Source organism: Chrysemys picta, chromosome 1, assembly GCF_011386835.1.
Source record: "Chrysemys picta bellii isolate R12L10 chromosome 1, ASM1138683v2, whole genome shotgun sequence".
Taxonomy (NCBI): Eukaryota; Metazoa; Chordata; order Testudines; family Emydidae; genus Chrysemys; species Chrysemys picta.
Window position 1 is genome coordinate 61989108 of NC_088791.1, and position 21019 is coordinate 62010126.

A 21019-nucleotide genomic window follows, 5' to 3' on the forward strand; every position below is an offset into this window, starting at 1 on the left:
AACTTTATAAATACAGGGGAAAGAACTGTTGAAGGAGAAAGAACAGTCATTTCCATTTCACAAACACGTACACCAACCATGTGTCTCACAGGTCAGTGCATGTGCTGCTATGATTGCCTGCACTCTCCCCCAGGGTGGAGTGGTAGGCATAGTGCAGTGACCCCGGATGCCACATGGAATGCAGTTCTCTATGTGCTGCAGAGGGAGGCGAGCATGGAACTGTTGAACCTGAAGGTCCACAAGAGTCTACAGCATGTCTGTTTGCTGCTTGAAAAGTGCTAGCATCTGCTGCTGCGTGTCCCTCTCTGTTCTCTTTTCCACTCTACCCCTATCCATGCTGTCTGCAAGGCTATCGAAAGCAGCAGAGGCTTGCAGGATCTCTTGGAACATGCCATCCTGCGTCCTCTTCCTTCTCATTATCTGGCTGTGCCACTCTGCTGGTGCGGATGCAGAGATCCTCAAGGCCACATTTCCAGCTGCAAAAGTTACCATGCACAGAGGTACTATTGTGAGTGTATTCACAAGATAAATTGAAACTTGGTATACTGCATTCACTCCCTTTTATCCACACAAGTTGTAAGCACTACATTCTCACTTCTCTTTGGGATTCATAAAGCAGAGCGGCAGTCCCAGCGATGGTGACGGAGGGTCAGTACGTTGGGAAAATAAGCAGCGGGGATAGTTCACAGGCATGAGTATAGGACAACTGAGTTGAATACTGGCACTGTTTTCCACAGGTGGTGGGGATTTTAGCTGAACTTCCACTGCTGAGGGTAACAGCAGGTGAAAGGGAATAGCTCCTGCAGGCATCCGGCTGTAGATCGGGGCCATATGCTGCTAGCCTGCACGCTGCAAGATGCCTGCTGAAATAATTGTTGAGTGGTTTGGGAAAGTGTCCTACCACGGCAGGAGAAATAAGGCAGTCCTCCCCAGAAACCTTTGGCCGAGGATTGCAGACTGCCTTCACAAAAGTTTCCTTGAGATCTCTATGAAGGATTCATGGGACAACCTGGTACACACAAAAACTATTCTGCAGAACCGCCTCAGCAGCTCTACTTCCCCTCTATAGTTAGACAATCTGCTTCTCACTCTACTGGTGATTTCACTACCTCTTCTAGCATAAGTTTTAAAAAAAAAGGTAAAATGAACGGATGTGTCCCTGCAATATCAAAGCAAATTGTATACTTACCAGAGGTTCCTTCCCTTGTAACAGGCTCTCCTGTGCTGGACTGTAGGGACTGCCCAGGAGCCAAAAAACAGGTCCTGGCTTGCTGTGCCACTGGTTCCCCCGGTCGCCTGTCCCCCATACTCCTCCTCCTCACTGTTCACAGCTGGGGTCTGTGAATTGGGCTTCCTGAAGTATCCATGGTGCTCTTGGGGGTGGGGTGGTGTCTCCACCAAGGATGGCATGCAGATTTTTGTAAAAGTGGCAGGTCTGTGGCTCTGCACCAGAATGACTGTTAGCCTCCCTGGCTTTCTGGTACGCCTGTCGCAGCTCCTTGGCTTTCACATGGCACTGCTGTGGGTCCCTCTTATAGCCCTTCTCCCCCATGCCCCAAGTGAGCTGCTTGTAAATAATGATGTTTCTACAGCTGGATTAGAGCTGTGCCTGCACAGCCTCTTCTTCTCACAGATCCACCACCTCCTGTGCACTCCAGGCAGAAGCGCGTCTGCAGCGTGTAGCCAGTATGGTCAGCTGGGCAGTTGCTAGGTGACCTCTCCATGCCAAGCAAGCAGAAAATGAAATTTCAAAAATTCATGGGGCTTTAAAGGGGAGAGAAGTGTACCTGGCCAGTGGGCAGCGGAGTTCAAAACAGTGACCAAAGTGGTCATGCTGAGGCATTGGAGGACACTGCCTGGAAGCCACTGAAGTCGATGTATGTAATGCAGTGTCTACATTACATTACATACATACACTACATTAATACTGAGCGAATTAAACCAACTTAAGCACTACACCTCTCATGGAGGTGGAGTTAAGTGAGCGCAGCGCGCAAGTTACATCGGTGGGAGAGACATTTTAGTGTAGACACTCAGAGTTAGGTCTATGTAAGCTGCCTTGCATTGAACAGGGCTGAGAATCTGGCCGTTAATAGTTTCATAGATTCCAAGACCAGAAGGGATCACTCTAGACTGACCTCCATAACAGGCCATAGAACTTCCCTTAATTAATTCCTGTTTGAGAATCTCTTTCAGAAAAATATCCAATGCCTGGGATGGAGAATCTACCACAACTCTTGGTAAATTGTTCCAAGAGTTAATTATCCTCACTGTTAAAAATGTACACCTTATTTCCCATCTGAATTTGTTTAGCTTCCAGCCATTGAATTGTTATACCTTTCTTTGCTAGATTGAAGAGCCTGTTACCAAACATTTGTTCCCTTTGTAGATACTTATAGATGGTGATGAAGTAACCCCATAACCGTCCCTTTGTTAAGCTAAATAGAGTGAGCTCCTTGAGTCTATCACTATAAGGCATGTTTTCTAATCCTTTTATCATTCTCATGGTTCTTCTCTGAACCTTCTCCAATTTATCATCAACATCCTTCCTGAATTGTGGGCAAAAGAACTGGACACAGTATTCCAGCAATGGTTGCACCAGTGCCAAGTATGGGAGTTTATATTACCCTACTTATTCCTACTTGATATTCCTGTTTATACATAACAAAGTTTGCATTAGCCCTTTTGGCTACAGCATCACAAAAGGAGCTCATGTCAGCTGATCATCCATCATGATCCTCCAAATCTTTTTTGGAGTCACTGCTTCCCAGGATAGAGTCCCCGAGTGTGTAAGTATGGCCTGCACTTTAATAACACCACTAATTCTGCAAACAGATACAATGAAAAAATGACCATCTTTTTTCCTTACCAGTTTTGACTGTGACTCATGTAGCCATCTGTAGATGCAGGGACAACTTCTGTTCAGAGCTCAAAATTTTACTACTGTGACGTGCCAAATTCACCATGGTTTGTTAAATGAAATGTGACCTCAAATTGTGCCCACCTTGCTGGATAAGGTATTTATATGTTATGAAAGATAGCTAAGTCTCTGTATACTACTTGGAAAATCTTTGTCACAGTATGTATGTTGCATTGACAGAGTATAGAATTCTCAACTGCTCAGTGTCTCTGAAGCACCGTAGAGGGATTCATTTTGGGTAAAGCCCCTGGGGCATGAAACTTTCCAGATTCTCTATCTACAGTAACGGACTTCCATGAAAACTTGCACATCTCAATAACTCTCTCATTTCCAACTGTGACAAGGTCAATCTTTCAGTGAATTTTTGCAACCACCTCACAGCGAGCAAGCTGCCTGCATCCCTGAGAGCCAAGCAATATTGTAATGGGACAAATCTCAAGTCTTCTCTGCCTGAATTTCACCCAGTGCCACTCCCTGAGATGCTCAGGTATTGGGAGAACTTTATGCTCCAGTCTAAGAATTGGATCTATGTTCTTCCTGGCTGGTGAAGGCCAGTGGGGAAATATCTGTGGTAAAAGATTGCCACCACTGCCCTTACAGAGAGCTGGCAGCCAACTGCTCTTAAGAAAGCATTCTGCAGCCTTTGATCAACCAGCTGTCACTTGAGGTGGAGAGAATAACCCTTTCTGGCCACTGTTCCACCTTCCATTCTTCAGACAGATTGCTGAGAAGGTTCTGGTGAGATAACCCTCACGGTGTCTCTGTTATCCTTGATCCGTGTCAAGCCAAATACAGACTGGGTTTGGCACAGATTGTGTTGGTTACACTGGATGATCTCTTCCTGACAGTGGATGCAGATCAGGTATCGAAGTTCAAATTATGCAGATCAGCTGCCTTTGATACCATCAACCATGATATGTTGCTTGGCTTGCTTGTGCCACCTAGTGGGGAACAGATGGAGCTGCATCCGAAGAAGTGGGCTGTAGTCCACGAAAGCTTATGCTCTAATACATTTGTTAGTCTCTAAGGTGCCACAAGTACTCCTGTTCTTTTTGCGGATACAGACTAACATGGCTGCTACTCTGAAACCTGTCTTAGATGACTGTTCTTTTCCCTTGGAGTGGCCACAGAGGGTAACTGGTGCTCTACCTAAGGGCTCCCATTTGAGGTACAGCAGGGTTCAGTTTTTTTACCCCTCTCATTCAACATATCTATGATTCAGCATGTGTGGCAGTGCCTTCAGTACACTTTTCACACCATACAAGCCTGACCCAGTTCTTGGCTGAACTTGGGACACTAATGTGGGCAAGCTGGCTAAGGTTCAGTCCAGACAATACGGAGGCGATGGTAGATTAGGGAAAGCATCACGAGAACATGACAGAGACTGTATTGGCATCTTTCAGTGGTATCCATCTGCTATTTACTGCCCGACTTCACAACTTCAGCGTGGTGTTAGATCACCATTTGCTTTTAGTGGATTAAAATTACAGCACTCAGCAAGAGAGATGTTTAAATTCCACAAGGTTGTGACCTAGTCTCTTGGATATGGACCGTTTTCCATATTTTGCCACTTTAACATCTGCATTGTCCATGAGGCTGTCCCTAAAATCCCTTTGGAAACTAAAGCTGGTGCAGTAGGCTGCTGTCTACTTGTTAAGCAGAGTACCATACTAGAAGCACATGCCATTAGTGCTTCATGAACTAGCCCGCCTGCCTATTGGTTTCCAGCTGGAGTTTCATGTTGGTTTTAGTCATGATCAGAAATGGTTTAGGACTGTTACTGTTAAAATTAGATGCTCAAGCTGAAGCCATCTCTGCTAAAAAAGAGGGAGGGGGGCTTCTGGCAGACACTTTCCATTAGGGCTCCTCAGCTCTGGACCTCATTGCCATTTTGCTCCAAAACTGTCCATATATGTTAATCTCCAGGACACAATGCAAAGCCCATTTATCTGTTCAGGGTTGGGGGAGGGCTGTGGAGAGGGTGGGATAAGGATCTTTCTAGGGTGGGGTACACCTGCATTTTCACTTTGACATCCTAGGCAGCTGGTGCTTCTCCTGTGTGTGGGGTTTGCTATGTTGGTTGTACAGATTTGCAATTTAAAGTGTTTAAACCTCCAGAGCCTGAGATAACCATCTATTTTTGTATGTAAATCAAAACTTTTTTTTTTTTTTTTTAATGGATGTGCCAAAACAGTTGTAAGAATCATCACAGGGATGCTATTTATAGTTTAGGTTGCATTGTCCTGACCACAGTGCTACAGGAAAAACTGTTAGAATACAGACTCACTTAGCCAAGCCAGACAACCATGAGCTAGTACTGTCAGAGTTGTAGTGTAGATGGGTCACAGTATAAGACCAATAAAAGGGTATTTGTTCATTCATTGCCTGGGCCTCGCAGTTCCAAAAAAGGGAAGGCCAAGCAATGCTAATCATGGCCTCCAAAAGAACAAGCAATCTTTCCTCTTTGTGCAACAACTCTGTCCTGAGCAGAAGTTTAAAACAGAGTAGCGATACCTATTCCCCCCCTTCAATGAACTTGAAATCCATTAGTAAGACTCAGAAGTAGGGCTTGTAAATAAGTTTGATCTTGGCCCAATTATACATGGTTGTAAACATCACATATGGATTCATTTGCTTTTTAGGTTATCAAGCAGATGCAAGTCTATCTGTACAGACCATCCAGAAAGTAATGTCCTGTTTCTATGCAGGTTCCAGGCTTCTCAGTCTCCCAAAAGAAACATGGGAATTTATTTAATCTACATTAGAAGGATGAAGGGTTGAGGTAACTCTCTTGGGATTTGAACTTGTGGCTCCAGGAGTGATGCTAAAAAAACCCGATATTCTGAAATATAATGTTTGCATCACCAAGTCAACCCTCCTCTTGTTTTGTCAGTTATTTAAACAATGGATTCTTTCAAGTGTTTCCACCATTCAAAATGGCAGAAATATGACGACATATTCTCATCTCTCAAGATCGTCACCATTTTGATCTGTTACAAGAACAGTTTACTATATTTCATCTACACGGAATACAAATCTTAGTCCTGATTTAGAATCTCAAGTTGAATCCAAACCTGGTTCTGGATTTGAACACTACCTCTTCAGCCCATCTGTTATTTTAGCAGTAAGACAGCTTTGTATCACTTTAATTTTCACCCCAATATAACAAAAACAAAAAGCTATTAATTAAGTCATGACCTGAGAGCAGGATAACTGGGGGTGAGGATATACCTTTCAGATGGGAGTGTACTCTGAGTGGCACTTTTTCTACATAAGGCTGAGTGTGGAGTGGAAGCTCTTTCCTTTAATCTCTCTTTAAAACAAAAAAAGAAAGAAGACGTAGATGGCTCACCTGTGATGCACAAAGCGATGCATACACCCCCAACAGGTGAAATTCAGATAAGCCCCCTTTTGCTCAGTTCAGCAAGCTAAGTTTGATGTAGTTGAGTTTAATTACATTATCTGAGTAGCTTAATATAGAAGAACACTTGGCAATACCCTTCTAGCTCCCCAGGACATGGCTTATAAACCACTCAGGGTTTGCCCCGACTACTGTTTTGGGTTGTACTATAACTCGAGTTAACAAATATAATTGTAAATACTAACAGTGAACACTCAACTGAATGTGGCCTGGAATAAACATTTGTGATATCAGGTTACAACATGGAAATAAATTAACACATTTGTACTGTAGAAAAAAACAGACAGGAGAGAGGTTAGTAGTTTAAATAGCTGAGTAGGGTAACAGCCTTCCATGGAAAATAAACAGGGTGCCATGTGGTTTACTGTGTGGGGGTGTAGTAGAGTGAGCACTCTCCAGAAGAAATCAGATTTGACAGACACTGGAATTATTAATTGAGTTATGACTAAAAGGGAGTTACACTGAGTCTGACACTTCAGGCAAGACAGGGAAGACCTAATTAGCATTTAAAAGGAGGCTGGGCAGAAAGGAGTAATGGCACACAACACTCCAGGGGAAGAGAAGAGTTGAAGGCCTTCTATTAGGCAGTACCTGAAGGGATGTGCAAAGAGGGTTATATGTACCTACCCAACACTCTATCCAGGTTCAAAAGGTTCCCGTGAAGCGCTGTGTGTTGCAGGAAAGACAACCGAGAATTGTGCCTGCCTACTTTAGGAATGCTGTTTTTTGTTAAACATTGGGTGCAATGATACATTGTGCTACTAAGGAACCCATGTAAATAAGCTAACTCAAAAGGGTTGGACAAAACACGGATGAGGTACTAATGCAGAATGACCACAGTGATATCAAGGAGGCTCACACTGTTACTTCAGAGAGCGCCAGGCGTATAAAGAAGAAGGACAGAGTTAGAGAGGTAGGAGGAGTGTGTCAGCCTTAGAAAGGCTGTTACATAAATCTCTCTCTCACACACACACACACACACACACACACACACCCTCCCCCACACACCGCAACGTTATTCTTAATTATAAGCACAAGATGTTATCCAGACCTTAGAGTGGATATATTGTATTTACTCCTATTTTTTCCCCCTAATAAAACTGCTTTTTTTTTATTAGAATTGTTATTGTACTGGGGTAACCACTGAGAGCCATTCCGGGAGACAATGATGGAGAGGCAGAAGTGGGGGTAAAAGGGCCCCAGCTTACAGCATTTTATCAAAGGCATGGGGCAGGAGATGCTCATTCTGAATAAAGCCTACCACACTGCCAGCTAGTGACATGGAGAAAGACAAATTGCCATGATTTGTGTGCACAATCCCTAGCACAATGGAGTCCAATTTTCAGGCAGGGTCCTCAGTGCTATACTAAGCCATGTGCATTTTTTATGATGTTGTGGTGTATACTTCATAATACTAATTTAAATATAGTTGATTCTGTGCAACTTCTATCATCGTGTTGTGTAATAGTAAAAAAAGATTTGTAATAAAAATATACAACATATTTTACAGTGAATATTTTCAGTTGTACGGTAGTTTGCAAAAAGCTTTCTGATTCTTTGGGAAGGAAAGCACTACACAAAAAGCTAATCATTGTAATTACTGTACTTGAGTGCAGAAATGAAACAGTTCTTTTCTGGAATGACTGCTGCAGTCTGCCAATTAGTTGCATGTACTAAGACTAATTCACATATATGAGGAAAAACTATGATTGAGTCCTGCCTTTGTACTTCACCTTGAGAATAAAATCTCTGGGAAATGCTTAGTTTAAAACTTTTCTGCACAAAGAGGAAGCTTTTTTTAAAGACATAGAATATAGTCATTTCCTAAGGCCTGATCCCACAAGCACTTACCAGGCATAGTTCTAACTGCTAGGAGCGCTCTCAGGCGAGCAAGCACTATGCATAGTGGCAAGAGTTTGCAGAACCAGGCTCCCGCAGGGGATATCCACTCAAGGGTGAATCCCTAGGTCCACTGAAGTCAAATGGAAATTTTGCCACGGACTTCAGTGGAGCCAGAATTTCACCCCAAGTATTCATGTGAATAAAGCATAAATGAGTGGAGGGGTGAGGCCCACCCCCGCAACAATGGGCCAGGGTACAAAGCTACTGTGCAGCCCCTATTCTAGCCTATGAGCTAGAACAACCGCCATTGCTTCTCCACCCAGATGCAGTGGGTACTGGGGCTCTTCCCCTGGTCCACCCGCAACCTGCCAGAACATGGCCTCCTACATCAGCCCAGGCAGGGCTGGTGCAGAGACCCTGCCTGTGGCATGAGGGGTACAGATGCATCCTCTGTGCAGCTCTTTCTCCCACACCCCCTATACAGGGCCCGAGGCCATCCCACTGCACCAGGGTAAATTTCACCATTTTTTATTAGGAAACATACAGACTAGCGTAAATAATTTATCTCACCATTGAAAGCGGATATCTACTATTGTGGAGCAATGTAGCTTTCTACATAATACATCTCCTTTTTTAAAAAACAGCTTCTAAAAGCCATGTCAGTAAGTTAGACAACAATGTGACAGGAAGAATGGTCCAATGGTTAATGCAGCTGCCTGGGACTTAGGAGACCTAAGTTCAATTATTTGTTCTTGTATAATCTTGGGCTAAGGAGCCTCTTTGTGCGACAGCTCCCCATCTGTAAAATGGGGATGATAGCACTGTCCCACTCACAGAGGTGTTGCAAGAATAAGTACATGAAAATTGTGAGGTGCTCCGATACCACAGGACTGAGAGCCAGCAAATACACACTTAATTCTAGACTGAACAGGTGAAAAGAAAGTCATCTCCCCCAACCCATGTTACTCATTAAACTGAGTAACAAGTAGTCAACAGCACTGAAATACACCTACCATTTCTTTGAATGCGCTTTCAATAGCTCCAGTAACAAGGCTCTCATGTTGGATCTTCTTCTCTGTAAAGAAGCGTGTTGGAGGGGTGTTGGGTGAGCCCGGAGCCCCAACCCCCCCACGCAGGGAGGCTGCCCTGGTTAGAGTTCTGCTGTTAGTGACCATGCTTTCTGGCTCCTCTCCTAGGCAGGTTGGGGGAAGGACAGCAGAGTTCTTCAGGATCTCCACAATCTCCTGCAGCTGCTCCACAATATGGTGATGAAGCAGTTTGGATGCTACAACAGCTGCCCCAGATCCAGCATGTCCGTCAAACAGTGACCAGTAGTACAAATTGATGCCATCATTTTCCTGTTTATGAAAAGAAGAAAATCACAATGTACACAATTATCAGTGTTGTCAGTGACCCTAGCACCATTGACAGGTCAGCTACAGTCGTTAAGGTGCAACTAACTGTTCCACGATACAAAGAGTAGGTTTCTTTCTGGAAAGGAGAAATATGTCATGTCACTTGGCTTTTTTTTCCCTCTTCTGAAAAGGCTGACAAATTTACAGTCTTCAACATACTGCACCAAATATGTCCAGGAGGCAAGACACCTCTGGGATAGGAGGCTAGTTAAATATGCCACTGTATCTTTGCCCTCTCTCCCCCTTGTGAATGACAAATGGGCCACTTGCAGTGAGGCTAGATACTTCTGCATTGTTTCATTCAAATGTAACTTTTCAGTTCTCATTGTGGAGATAAACATCAAAACTCACTTCTTTGCTGCTTCCATCAGTTTGCTGGTTTATAATTTTACAATATTTTTTCCCCTCTTTTGATAAGGTAAAGACACTGCTGGAAATGATATGGCACATACCTTCATATCATTACATCCTGCATGTTCTCTGCAAGGCACAGGGCAGTAATATATATTTCCCAGATCTTTCTCTTTTTTAAAAAATGAATGATAGAAAAATACAACAATAAGAAATGTGTGCTCCTAAGTCACTTTGGCACTTCTGAAAATCCTACCCTAAAATCACCACTCAGCACAGCACTTCAGCATGTGCTTAAAATTAAGTCTCATTGATGCCAACAGGACCTAAGCACCTGTGTATGTGGTTTGCTGACTCAGGGTTTAATTTAAATTGACAGACACCCACAGGCAATGTGATTATAGCCACAGACACTGCTGTGATAGAGATTTACTTCATTCTGTCACAAAGGGGAAAAAAAAAATCCACCTCCACCCCACAACAAACAAGCACAAGGCCTACACACAACTTAAGTCCCATAGGATTTGTGCTGGCTTGCTACACCAGGATGAATTTTTACCCAAAATGAGCAATGAGTCAAGGAGCACCAAGATGCAAAGGCGGCCATATGAAAAACAAAAAAAACTTAGATAATTTCTCAGAGGCGTGTCACAAATCAGCATGTCAAGAAAGGGCAGTCAATCTGAGCTACTACATCCCAATCCTAGCACAAAATCCCCTTTGCAATATCACATGGTTATCCCATCAAAACACAGTAATAATAATATGAAAAAAATTGAAAGTGTTTCTTTTTTAAATTTGGGAAGGATACAGATCTCTGACTAGGCACCAGAGAAATAATAATAATAAAAAAATAAAAAGAAGCAGCCATCTCACTGCGCTGAATCCCAAAATGCATTTCTAGTCTGCTGTGAAATGTAATCAGCTTCAGGCTCCTCTGCTACTGGACCTGGCTGAAAGCTAGAACAGCCGTCTCCTGGTTTTGTAATTATAAGATAAATTAATTTTGACCTTTTAAAAATATGCAGGCTTTAGAGATGTGGCCTTTGTTTTTAACAAAGCAACAGACAAAGAATCGTATGTGAGATTGCATGTATGTGCACAATAAGAGCTTGAATCACTGACAAAATCAGACCGTACACAGCAATACAATTTGGGGCAAACTTTCAGGCAGGCTGGAAACTAGCCTCCCATTGCAGATGAAATGCAGGTGCAAATCTCAATAGTTACATAGCCAACAACTTGATTAGCACCTGCAATCTGGTATTTAGAAATGTATTCTTTAGAAATGGCTCCGGCAATGAATCATAAGTGCAATAAAATGCACCCAATTTTTTTCCAAAAATGCACCCTCAAAATGCAAGCTGGACCACTGAAAATATATACCTGTGGGTCTAACAATAAACAGAAGTGGGTCAGTTGTCACCTTCACTAACCAAATGGTTGGTGAAACACTTCCTGATGTTACAAATGACATGTACAGTAGGCATTGTTGTGCAATGAACCTTAAGTCACACAAAAAATAAATATTCTTTGAAACTGGATGTGCATGAATGACACTATAGTATTAACTAATCAAAATTATCCTGCTTTGAGTTAATATTGTCTTATATTAGTGAATTATAAGTACTAATATTAAATCCTGCATTCTGACTGGTCAGCAACCATGGCAATATCCTCACACAATATAATAGGCTGGAATTTGTTTTATTTACTTAACTGTATCTAATATTGTCAGGGCACTCTCTCCTCCTCCCAGCTGCTGACGATCCAAACCACAGAATTTAATGATATTTTAATAGAGTTTCTAAGTATAATCTTTGCAATTAAAACAAATGTCCAATCTGGGATCAAACCTAAGTAAGTCAATGGGAAAAATCCTTTTTACTTTAGGATCAGGCTTTTGGATTCTTTTCTTCTTCTGCTTTTGTCGTTATTTTGTCAATTTTATTTTTAAAAAATGTTAATTTCCTTTTTCCAGGTTTTCTTGCTTTTTGTGGGCAAAAAAGTAGCCTTGCATCCCTTTCTTGATTCTCCTCCTCTGTATAGTCCCACCTTCCCCCTCCTCCTCCTCTTCGGAGGTTCTAACTTTACAGCTCAGTCCTTCAAGCTGATGCACACAGGCAGCTTCCTGTCCCCATGCAGAGCCCCACTGATTTCAATGGGGCTCTCCCATGTGGACAGGCTCTCCCACACGTGTGCAAACAGCTTGCAGGATCAGGGCCCTAGTGCAGTGCTTCTCTCCCACCTCCAGCTGCAAAGGAAAATCTGCTGGAAGCCACTTGGTGATACTGCACCAGATGGAAACTTCTCTTGAAAACTACATTTTAGTATTGCTTGGCAGGCATTTCACACATCTCCAAGCAGCACTTCGATCATCCTGGTTCGCGGGGGCTGGGGATTTCCAGTTACTTTGATCAAATGTTAAATGAAAAGGATTTTACAACTTCCAAATTTGGCTGCCATTTAAAAGTCATACAAGCGTCCCAGGGAATGTGAGAAAAACGGAAGATGGGAGAAGCAAGAAAAGGCATGTGAGCTTGCAGAGAATGTTCTGTCAAGTAGTAAAGAATCTGAAGAAAAGAAACAGTATTAATAAATCAAAAGATTTTAAAATTTAATTTGCATTTTCTTTTTAATTGTTTTGACTATTTTAAATACCTTTTCCTTAAACAATTATTTAATAAATCCTTTCCTTTTCCCCTCTTCATTCCTCTATTTACATGGAACCCTTTAATAATCCGAGTAAGATTTCAGAGTGTGTGTCATGCTGGGATATCCCTACTGAGTGGTTGCAGAACTCAATTTTGGCCTTTTTCCTAACAACCCATGAGGTGAAATAACACCCCAGCAAGACACATGCATGAAGCGTCTCATCTCTTTAATTCTACATACTAATGTGATGCAGAAGTGCCTGCATTTTATATAATCTTCCTTTTGTTAAAAAAACAAAATCCTATCATATTAAAAATACAGTATCCTTAGCACTGAGACAACACCAAAGGCAGATACAGATAAAAGATCTGCTGTGCTTTAAATAATACAAATAATTAATAATAATAATAATAATAATAAAGATGTGACACCTTGTCTTTTTTCATAGGTTCAGTCCAGAACACACACAACCAAAAAACCACCTCTGCTAGCTGCTGGAGCAAGACTGCCCTCTAGTAGCAAAATTTCTCTAGCCATATGCTCCCTCTTTTGGGAAAATATTATATTTGCAATTTTAAAACTGCAAGCACTAGTCAGATACATGACTTTGTAAGGTGCACTGCCCCATAGTGCTAATACATATTATAGCATCCTCTCGTGGTCTCTATTTAGCAAATATGGAGGTAGATCTGTAGACAGGATATATAAAGAAAATGTATCAAGGATGGGATAGCAAATAATACCGTAAATATTGTCATGCTATCACAGAGACCTATGGTGCCTCACCTGGAATACTGTGTTTGTGGTCAACCTCTTTCAAAAAGACAAATACAGCAGAAATTGAAGAGGCCCACACACAGGTAACAAAAATTAGAATTATGGTAAAACTTCTGTGTGTAGGAAGATTGTAAAGATTAGGACTGTTCACTTCAGAGAAGAAAGGGCATAAGAGTAGTAAATTAAATATCAAATAGTATGGAGAAAGTAAACCTCAGATTCTATAAACCGTTTTTCATAACATGGGAACATGTGGACATTTAACTAGGCTGGAAGTCAGCAAGTTTAAAACTGATAAAAAGAAATAGTTTAAAAATGTAATTAACTTGTGGAACTCTGTTATGGAGAAGATAATGAGAACATCTACTGATTAATAAGTTACATTTAGATAGAATTAAAAATCGTGTAAACGAGGGATAAAAAACCACTAACTGCCTTTGAGTTGGAAAAACATATTCCCTTTGGGTAAACTATTACGTAAATAGACAAACATAAGGTTTTTACCTTCCTATGAAGCATCTGATTGTGGCACCAGTTGGAGACAAGAAACTAGATTAGATGGAATATTAGTGTGATCTGGCATGATGCTTCCTATGCTCCATGAACATCAAAACAGTATATTAGGCAGGAAGACAAAAACAGATGCAACAGTTAACTGTACATGTATCAAATTAGTACTATACTGCAGGATACTAGCATGGTCTTCACTTGTTTTAAAATGAAATACCAAATGGTATTTGTGTACATGCAATGCATGTACAAGTCATGCATTGCATGTTTACATGGCTATTATGATCATTTGTGCATGCAAATACTGAATAGATTTGCTGAATCTCAGTGTTTGTTTGAAGCAAGATTAGTTCAATGCATAACTGAATGACTATTTTGCCTATGCAATTGAAAGTTTAACTTGTCAGGACCTTGACAAAATCTGTAGAGGAGCTTGAGTAACATTTTTAAAAGAGTCTTATTACTATTTGATGTCATCATTCTCTGCTGTCCTGATGTCTTGAACAATTTCAAACCCACTGTGATCAAATAAAAAGATTCCTCTGTCCCAGTTTTCTTGGTTTTGGTTTTGATGTTTAAGACCTTCCCACACCACCTTTTACCTGTTCATACCCTCAGGGCAGAGACGGTCTTCTACTTGTTTGTACATACGTTTCTGTAATTGAGAAGTTCCACATATATTTATGGTGCCTTTAAAATAATAATCCTAGTTTGTGAAAGACTGAGTGAGAAATGAAACTGAAAACATCATGGGGAAGATTGCTGATCTGACAGGCAAACAAGCACCTAAATGGCACCAACGCATGCATTCTGTTATCAACACATCACATTTCAGTGTCGTATAGTGTCTGCCTACACATACCACATACAGTATATTCTACAATGGCTAAGGCTACGATTATGCACCAGGGCTGGAGCTGTCAGCAGGCAGCCCCGCAGCTTTCAGCCGCTGCTGGTGGCAGCTCCCAGCAGCTCCTAGGCACTGGGCAGCAGAAGGATCCCGGAGCTCCCTGAGGGTCCCCCAGAATTCCCACTCGCCACTTGGCTCCCTGCAGCAGCCCAGCCGCGGCGGGGAATCCCGCAGTATTTCAGCCGCGGCGGTGCACCCCCCACAGCATTTTAGCCACGGTGGGCAGGGAGGAGACCCCAAAGCCCACAGCCGCTGTGGCTGCTGGACCTTCCTCCTCTCCATTTTGTCAAGGATACTTTTTAGTAAAAATCATGGCTAGGTCATGGGCGTCTGTGAATTTTTGTTTATTGCCTGTGACCTGTCCGTGATTTTTACTAAAAATATCCATGACAAAATCTGAGCCTTAACCATGGCCAATCTCCCACTGATTGCAAGAAACCCTCTATTTGACTATTTATGTCAAAATCTGCCCACAGGAGAAATTTCTTCCATACCCAAGGCTCTCAATGATTAGCTTATATCATGAAATACATATATCCTTTTAACTCCTATTTATATATAAATATTGAGACTATTTCTTTTATGAATCTTACTAAGCTCTCTCAATAATACCTTGTGGCAGTGAATGCCACTTGTTAAATATGTATTATAGTAAAAAAGTATTTCCTTTTATCTGTGTTAAATATGTTGCCTTTAAGTTTTGGTTACGTTCTCTTGGGCTTGTGTTATGAGAAAGGATCGACAGGTCCACCCAATGGGCCTTCTCTAGATCCTTCATTATTTTATATACCTCTAGCATGTCCCCTATCATTTTTTGTCTCCTCTTTAAATTAGAAAGCCCTCTAAGTGCGAAACATTTTGCAGTATGTGAAATTCAAAATCCAAAAGTGGAGCTAAGTAAAATGAGCGAAGCTTTCTTTGATAGAGCAGAGCCAATTAGGCCACAGAGGGATAACAAGAAAATCTGCAACACTTAGCAAGAATTCTTGGGATTTTCCATTGGTCTTACACCACTGTCTACTTATGTTAGTTTGTATTTCTATTCTGACAGCAAGATGAGTGGAGGTTACTTACTGAGTTTTCTTTCAGTTGTAGTCCTTCTCCATTTGGCAATGAGGATCTTCGTTTGGTGGATGTGTTTTTGTTTGGTGTGGAATTGGTGCCTCCAGTTTTCTTCTTTACAAAAAGCACTTCACAACTTGCTTGGTCTTCATTGTGTGTGCTCTTCCCTGCATTTATTACCCTAGAAAAAACAAAAGGCATGTTAGTTTTAGCAAACCTCAGAAGCTTCTATCACTGTTTGCTAAGTGACTTTCCAAAAATCAAAGGAATGTGGCCAGAAGGTTTCTAAATACTCATAAGCTTAAAGTTTGACCTTTGACATTTATGAGCACAAGATTTCTTTATGAGATTTTTCATAAACAAGCAAGCATTTGGAGCAGTACAAATTGAAAAATGTAAATGAGCATTTCCAGACAACTACATGAGCATTAATTAACTGAATATTTCTACGACTTATCCATACAAGGAAAACAATTTTAAACCAAAATTATACTGGACAGATGTCTGATGAATGGATGAGTCTGGTAATGTTTGTACTTCCCAGCTAAAATACAAAAAAGAAATTTATGATTGCTCTTTCAGTTTAATTCATATACCTACAATCACCCTCTAATAGCTATGGTTCATAATGGATAGGTCAGCTCCAGGAATCTACTCTGTCCAGTTCCTCTGAGTGGTACAAGCAGAACATATCTACAAAATAGAATGCTCTCCATACTGATGGCACAGAATGGAAGGAAGTGACAATTATAAAACACTTACTCTTAAATTTAAAAAAATAAAGAAACAGTAGGAGAGATGGTATGTGGGATGCAAACTTCAAAAAGGGTACTCCTGTTTCCTGCTTTGACAGGCTGACAGAGGTTACTTGTACTATGATGAAGTGAAAGGGGTGCATTTTACAGCTCTCTCTTTCCAAATTCATTTCTCTAGGCACAAAGTTTGTAATGCCGTGCGCATTTGGGACATGGTGGTGTATTGTTGCATCAATGTGTCACTGCATGGTAGAACATTGTTTTTCAGAGGCAACATTATCATATTTGTGTCAATAGCCCAAGTAAATGCAGAATTCTCATAGTTCTGCGTGCCAAGCCTGTAAAACCTGGGGCAGACTCATGAAACCAGGGCAGTTCTGTGAATTTCAAGATAGACGATAATCTCAACACCCATTAGTCCGCAAACAGAAAGTACAGGTCATAATATTTGCTAACAGTAGCTCTATCAGACACTTTATGAAACAAAATGATAGATACTCTGAAGTACGAATTCCATAAAAAAGAGCTTTAAAACCATGAGCATAAGTACACTTCCCCGATATAACGCGACCCGATATAACACAAATTCTGATATAACGCAGTAAAGCAGTGCTCCGGGGGGAGGAGGGGAGGAGTGGGGACTGCGCACTCCGGCAGATTAAAGCAAGTTCAATAGAACGCGGTTTCACCTATAATGCGGTAAGATTTTTTGGCTCCCGAGGACAGCGTTATATCGAGGTGGAGGTGTATTTGATTCGAGTATTTCAGAGCTTGGACGTCAGTTAACTAAAACAAATGAACAAGCTCAAACCAACCTTAGATGCAGATTAATTATGCATTGTTTCAATGTGTGTGTTTGTACTATGTATGTTCAACAGTCCTGGAAGGTGAGTGTGTACTGACCTGGAAGTACAATAGCCTCAGATGTGTGAGGAACCTGTACAACATGGGATTATGTCCTGTTACAATATAAAGTTATTTCCCTGTTACAATATAAAGTTATTTCCCTTTTGATTAAATGATTGATTGTCTTCTTCCAAGAACACATTTTTTAACCCATCCCACCCTTTCTCCAAACTGTTAAGTGTCCTTGACAAATCATTGTGTGGAGGGAGTTTTGGGCCAGATGGGGCTTTTATTTATTTAAATACATTGCACACTCCTGATAACCATGTGAAAGTACATGAACAACCTGGAGGCATCTCACAACCCATTTAATAAAATCAAACACACCTGATTCCTCGGTCGCTGATATTTTTACCACAATTTGTATACCACATTTTACACTCTTTGAAAATCCTTAATCCAAATTGTGGTGGGTTTTTTTTAAATGGGGAGGGAGAAGGAGAACCACACACACACACAAACAAAAAGACAAACAGTCCACTCTGGGCATCATCTTACCTATTCTTACCAGATTAGAAAAATTCCAAATTTCATGTCACCCCATTTTAAGATACAAATATCTTTCTTTATTGTATATAAATGAATATTTTTTTCTTTTAGTAAAAGCAACTCAGTTGTACCCTGAAAAACGACACAGCCACTAACCATAACCATACTCGTGAATGAACAGATCATTGAACACCACCAAATGTTACTACGCTGCAATCTGACATACAAGAATTTGAACGCAGTTAACATCTGTATGCATATACCACCAGCTGTTTGCAAGGGTTTGTTGTACATAAATATCAACTGTGGATGAAACCATTTTGAGACACTTGCAAGTAAGGGATTAAAGGATGTGTAGTTTCAAGCTATCTTTCAGCAGTTTTGCAACTCTGATTAACTCTTATGCCCAATATTTGCCAAGATGGAGTTTAGATATTTGGGTATAATGGGTTTCTGGTCTGAATGCACATCATTTTCTGGATGCATTTGGAAGGCTGCGGTGTGATTTGAAACAGAAGACGTGAAAGTACAAAGACATCAAGGTAAATAAGCCAGTGGATATTAACTCCCTGACTGCCAATGTGACCAATTAGCTAAAAGCATCACTGAGCAACAGAAAGCCTAACTAAAGTACTGTATTATGGCTTCTAAATATCTTCCTGTAGCTTAGCCCATCACTTTCTCCTCAGCGTGGCTTGAAATGGTTTTCAAGCACCATTTAAATCATGAACTTAAAAAGCTAAAGGAAAAGAAACATTAAAGCAGCAAAGCTGAGCACATAGGGTGTTCTTTACTGTGAGTCAATACTATTAGCTGCACCTGTTCTGCATAGATCCCAGAACTGCCCTAACTCTGTACTTAATGCTAGACTAAGAACTACTATTGAGAGACATATTGTGCCCTTCAGGGCTTGTTAGGTCACACACACACACACACACACACACACACACACACACACACACAATTTATAAAGCTGCTTTATCAAGCAAACCTCTCAAGGAACTGAATGGTTCCAAAAGGCTGAAAGAACAAAGTGACCCAATAGTAAGTAACCTGGTTTGGCAAGGCAATTACCATTAAATATCTGAAGCTTTGTACTTCACTAGTCAGATGTGCCCATGCGTGGAACTAGTTGGTAGAAAGGGACATGAACAAAGGAACTTGGGACACGTTCAAATTACGGCTTAGGAGGACCCTGAAAGCTATGGTCTGGCCATCTAACTCTTCTGTGAAGGATTTCAATGCCTCTTTAGCCTTTGTCTGATTAACTCCACTCTGTCTTCTCTGAAAAGGTTCTCTTATTCTGGAAATTCTGATGGAAACTTGAAATATCACAATGTAGCAGTTCTTTCCATTCAGTGCCTAGGCATCAAATGCTGCAGCTTCCAGGCACTGAATGTGGCTCTAACCTGATGCTGGACCATCCTCGTACCCTCACACAAAAAGGCCTTGAACTTCTGTCACTTTTGGGAAAGGGATTCAGTGAAGGTCCAGGCTTCCCCGTCCTCCCCCAAAGCTTGGGGTGCATTTGGAGCATATATTGTTGGTAATACCAACTTTTCATGCTCAGCACAGAAACCGATAACACCTTCTGGACAGCTTCAAGCAGCTCTGGGTGTTTTCTCCTGCTTTAAATCCTTTAAGCAAATTCTTGGCCAAAGAGATGAGCCTTGCACTGCAACATGATGACAAAAGAAAATTGCTCCTGAATTTGGAATTCATAAGTATCTGCTGGCTTAGAGTTGAGATGACAAAATATTTTAAAGCTAGAAATCAGTGTTTTAAAGTTTTGCCCAATAACTCAAATAACTAGTGTATGCAAAACATTGTCTTTAAAGTATTTAAACAAACTGTACGTCACCTTAAAGACATAGGCTCCTTTGAAAACCTGAACCTATGGGAATTCAATGAAATTCAATGGATTTGGGCACCTAACTCCCTTATGGATGTGATTTTAAAAGAGGCCTATTTATTAAAGATCCAGATCATAACTGGCCCAGAGCTGATGATGTACAAGCAGGTGTAGATGCTACTGACGTGCATGCTCCTCTCCCCTCCGACTCCCAAAGGCAGTCGTGAGTCTGCCTCTCTCCTCCACCATCAGACTATAGAGAATAGTGCTGGTATTTTTTCCCTCCACTTCCCACTCCCACAAAGCTGTGGCTTTAAAACTACAATATCACTCCAAAATGTGGTTGCTTAATTGTATTTTAGAATACGATCAAAGAGCTTTAAAAAACTCAAAATATTTGTAAAAGTAAACAAAGACTTTATATATATAAAAAGGAGAGGAAATCCAACAAGATACATCAGCAAAACATCCAAGTTTCTTGCTTATACACCTCTACCCTGATATAATGCGACCCGATATAACGTGAATTCGGATATAAGGCGGAAAAGCAGCACTCCCGGGGGCGGGGGGGGGGGGGCAGGGCTGCATGCTCCGGTGGATCAAAGCAAGTTCGATATAATGCAGTTTCATCTATAACATGGTAAGACTTTTTGGCTTCCGAGGACAGTGTTATATCGAGGTAGAGGTGTACAACCATAGTGCATGAAACAGATAATATAAAGATGTATTGCTAAGTTTCAGAAAAGTTCCTTTGACCCTATTTAGAGCAGAATATGCTTTCTTTTTCCACACTGAAACAGTACAATCTTTCCTTCTGTTACCCGACACAAGTGTTCTATTTGTGTATCTGTGTTTCAAATTTCAGCGTACCTGCATTTTGCTCTATGAACTGGAGAAAGTACAACAAACTTTGTTTTTATAGTGAAAATTTGGCTTCTGATATTATTTCTGTCAGAACTGCTGGACTAAGTCCACATTGTGAACTAATGGGAGACCACTCCACCATATATATAAACCTGCCATGGACAAAACTGTGGGATGCAATTAGGATGACCAGATAGCAAGTGTGAAAAATCAGGACAGGGGGTGGGTGGTAATAGGTGTCTATATAAGAAAAAGACCCAAATATCGGGACTGTCCCTATACAATCAGGA

At 41.2% G+C, this 21019-nt stretch overlaps 1 protein-coding gene across 2 annotated transcripts in view; it reads right to left on the reverse strand.

Moving 5' to 3' along the window:
- PPM1H (protein phosphatase, Mg2+/Mn2+ dependent 1H) overlaps positions 1-21019 on the reverse strand; it is a 194379-nt gene that overhangs the window by 79579 nt on the left and 93781 nt on the right. For both annotated transcript variants that reach the window (XM_065558065.1, XM_005303176.5), the window contains exons 2-3: positions 15876-16044; positions 9197-9541 (exon numbers count right to left, since the gene is read on the reverse strand). In XM_065558065.1, coding sequence (XP_065414137.1) covers positions 9197-9541; positions 15876-16044 — 514 coding nt within the window. The remainder of the gene's footprint in view (positions 1-9196; positions 9542-15875; positions 16045-21019) is intronic.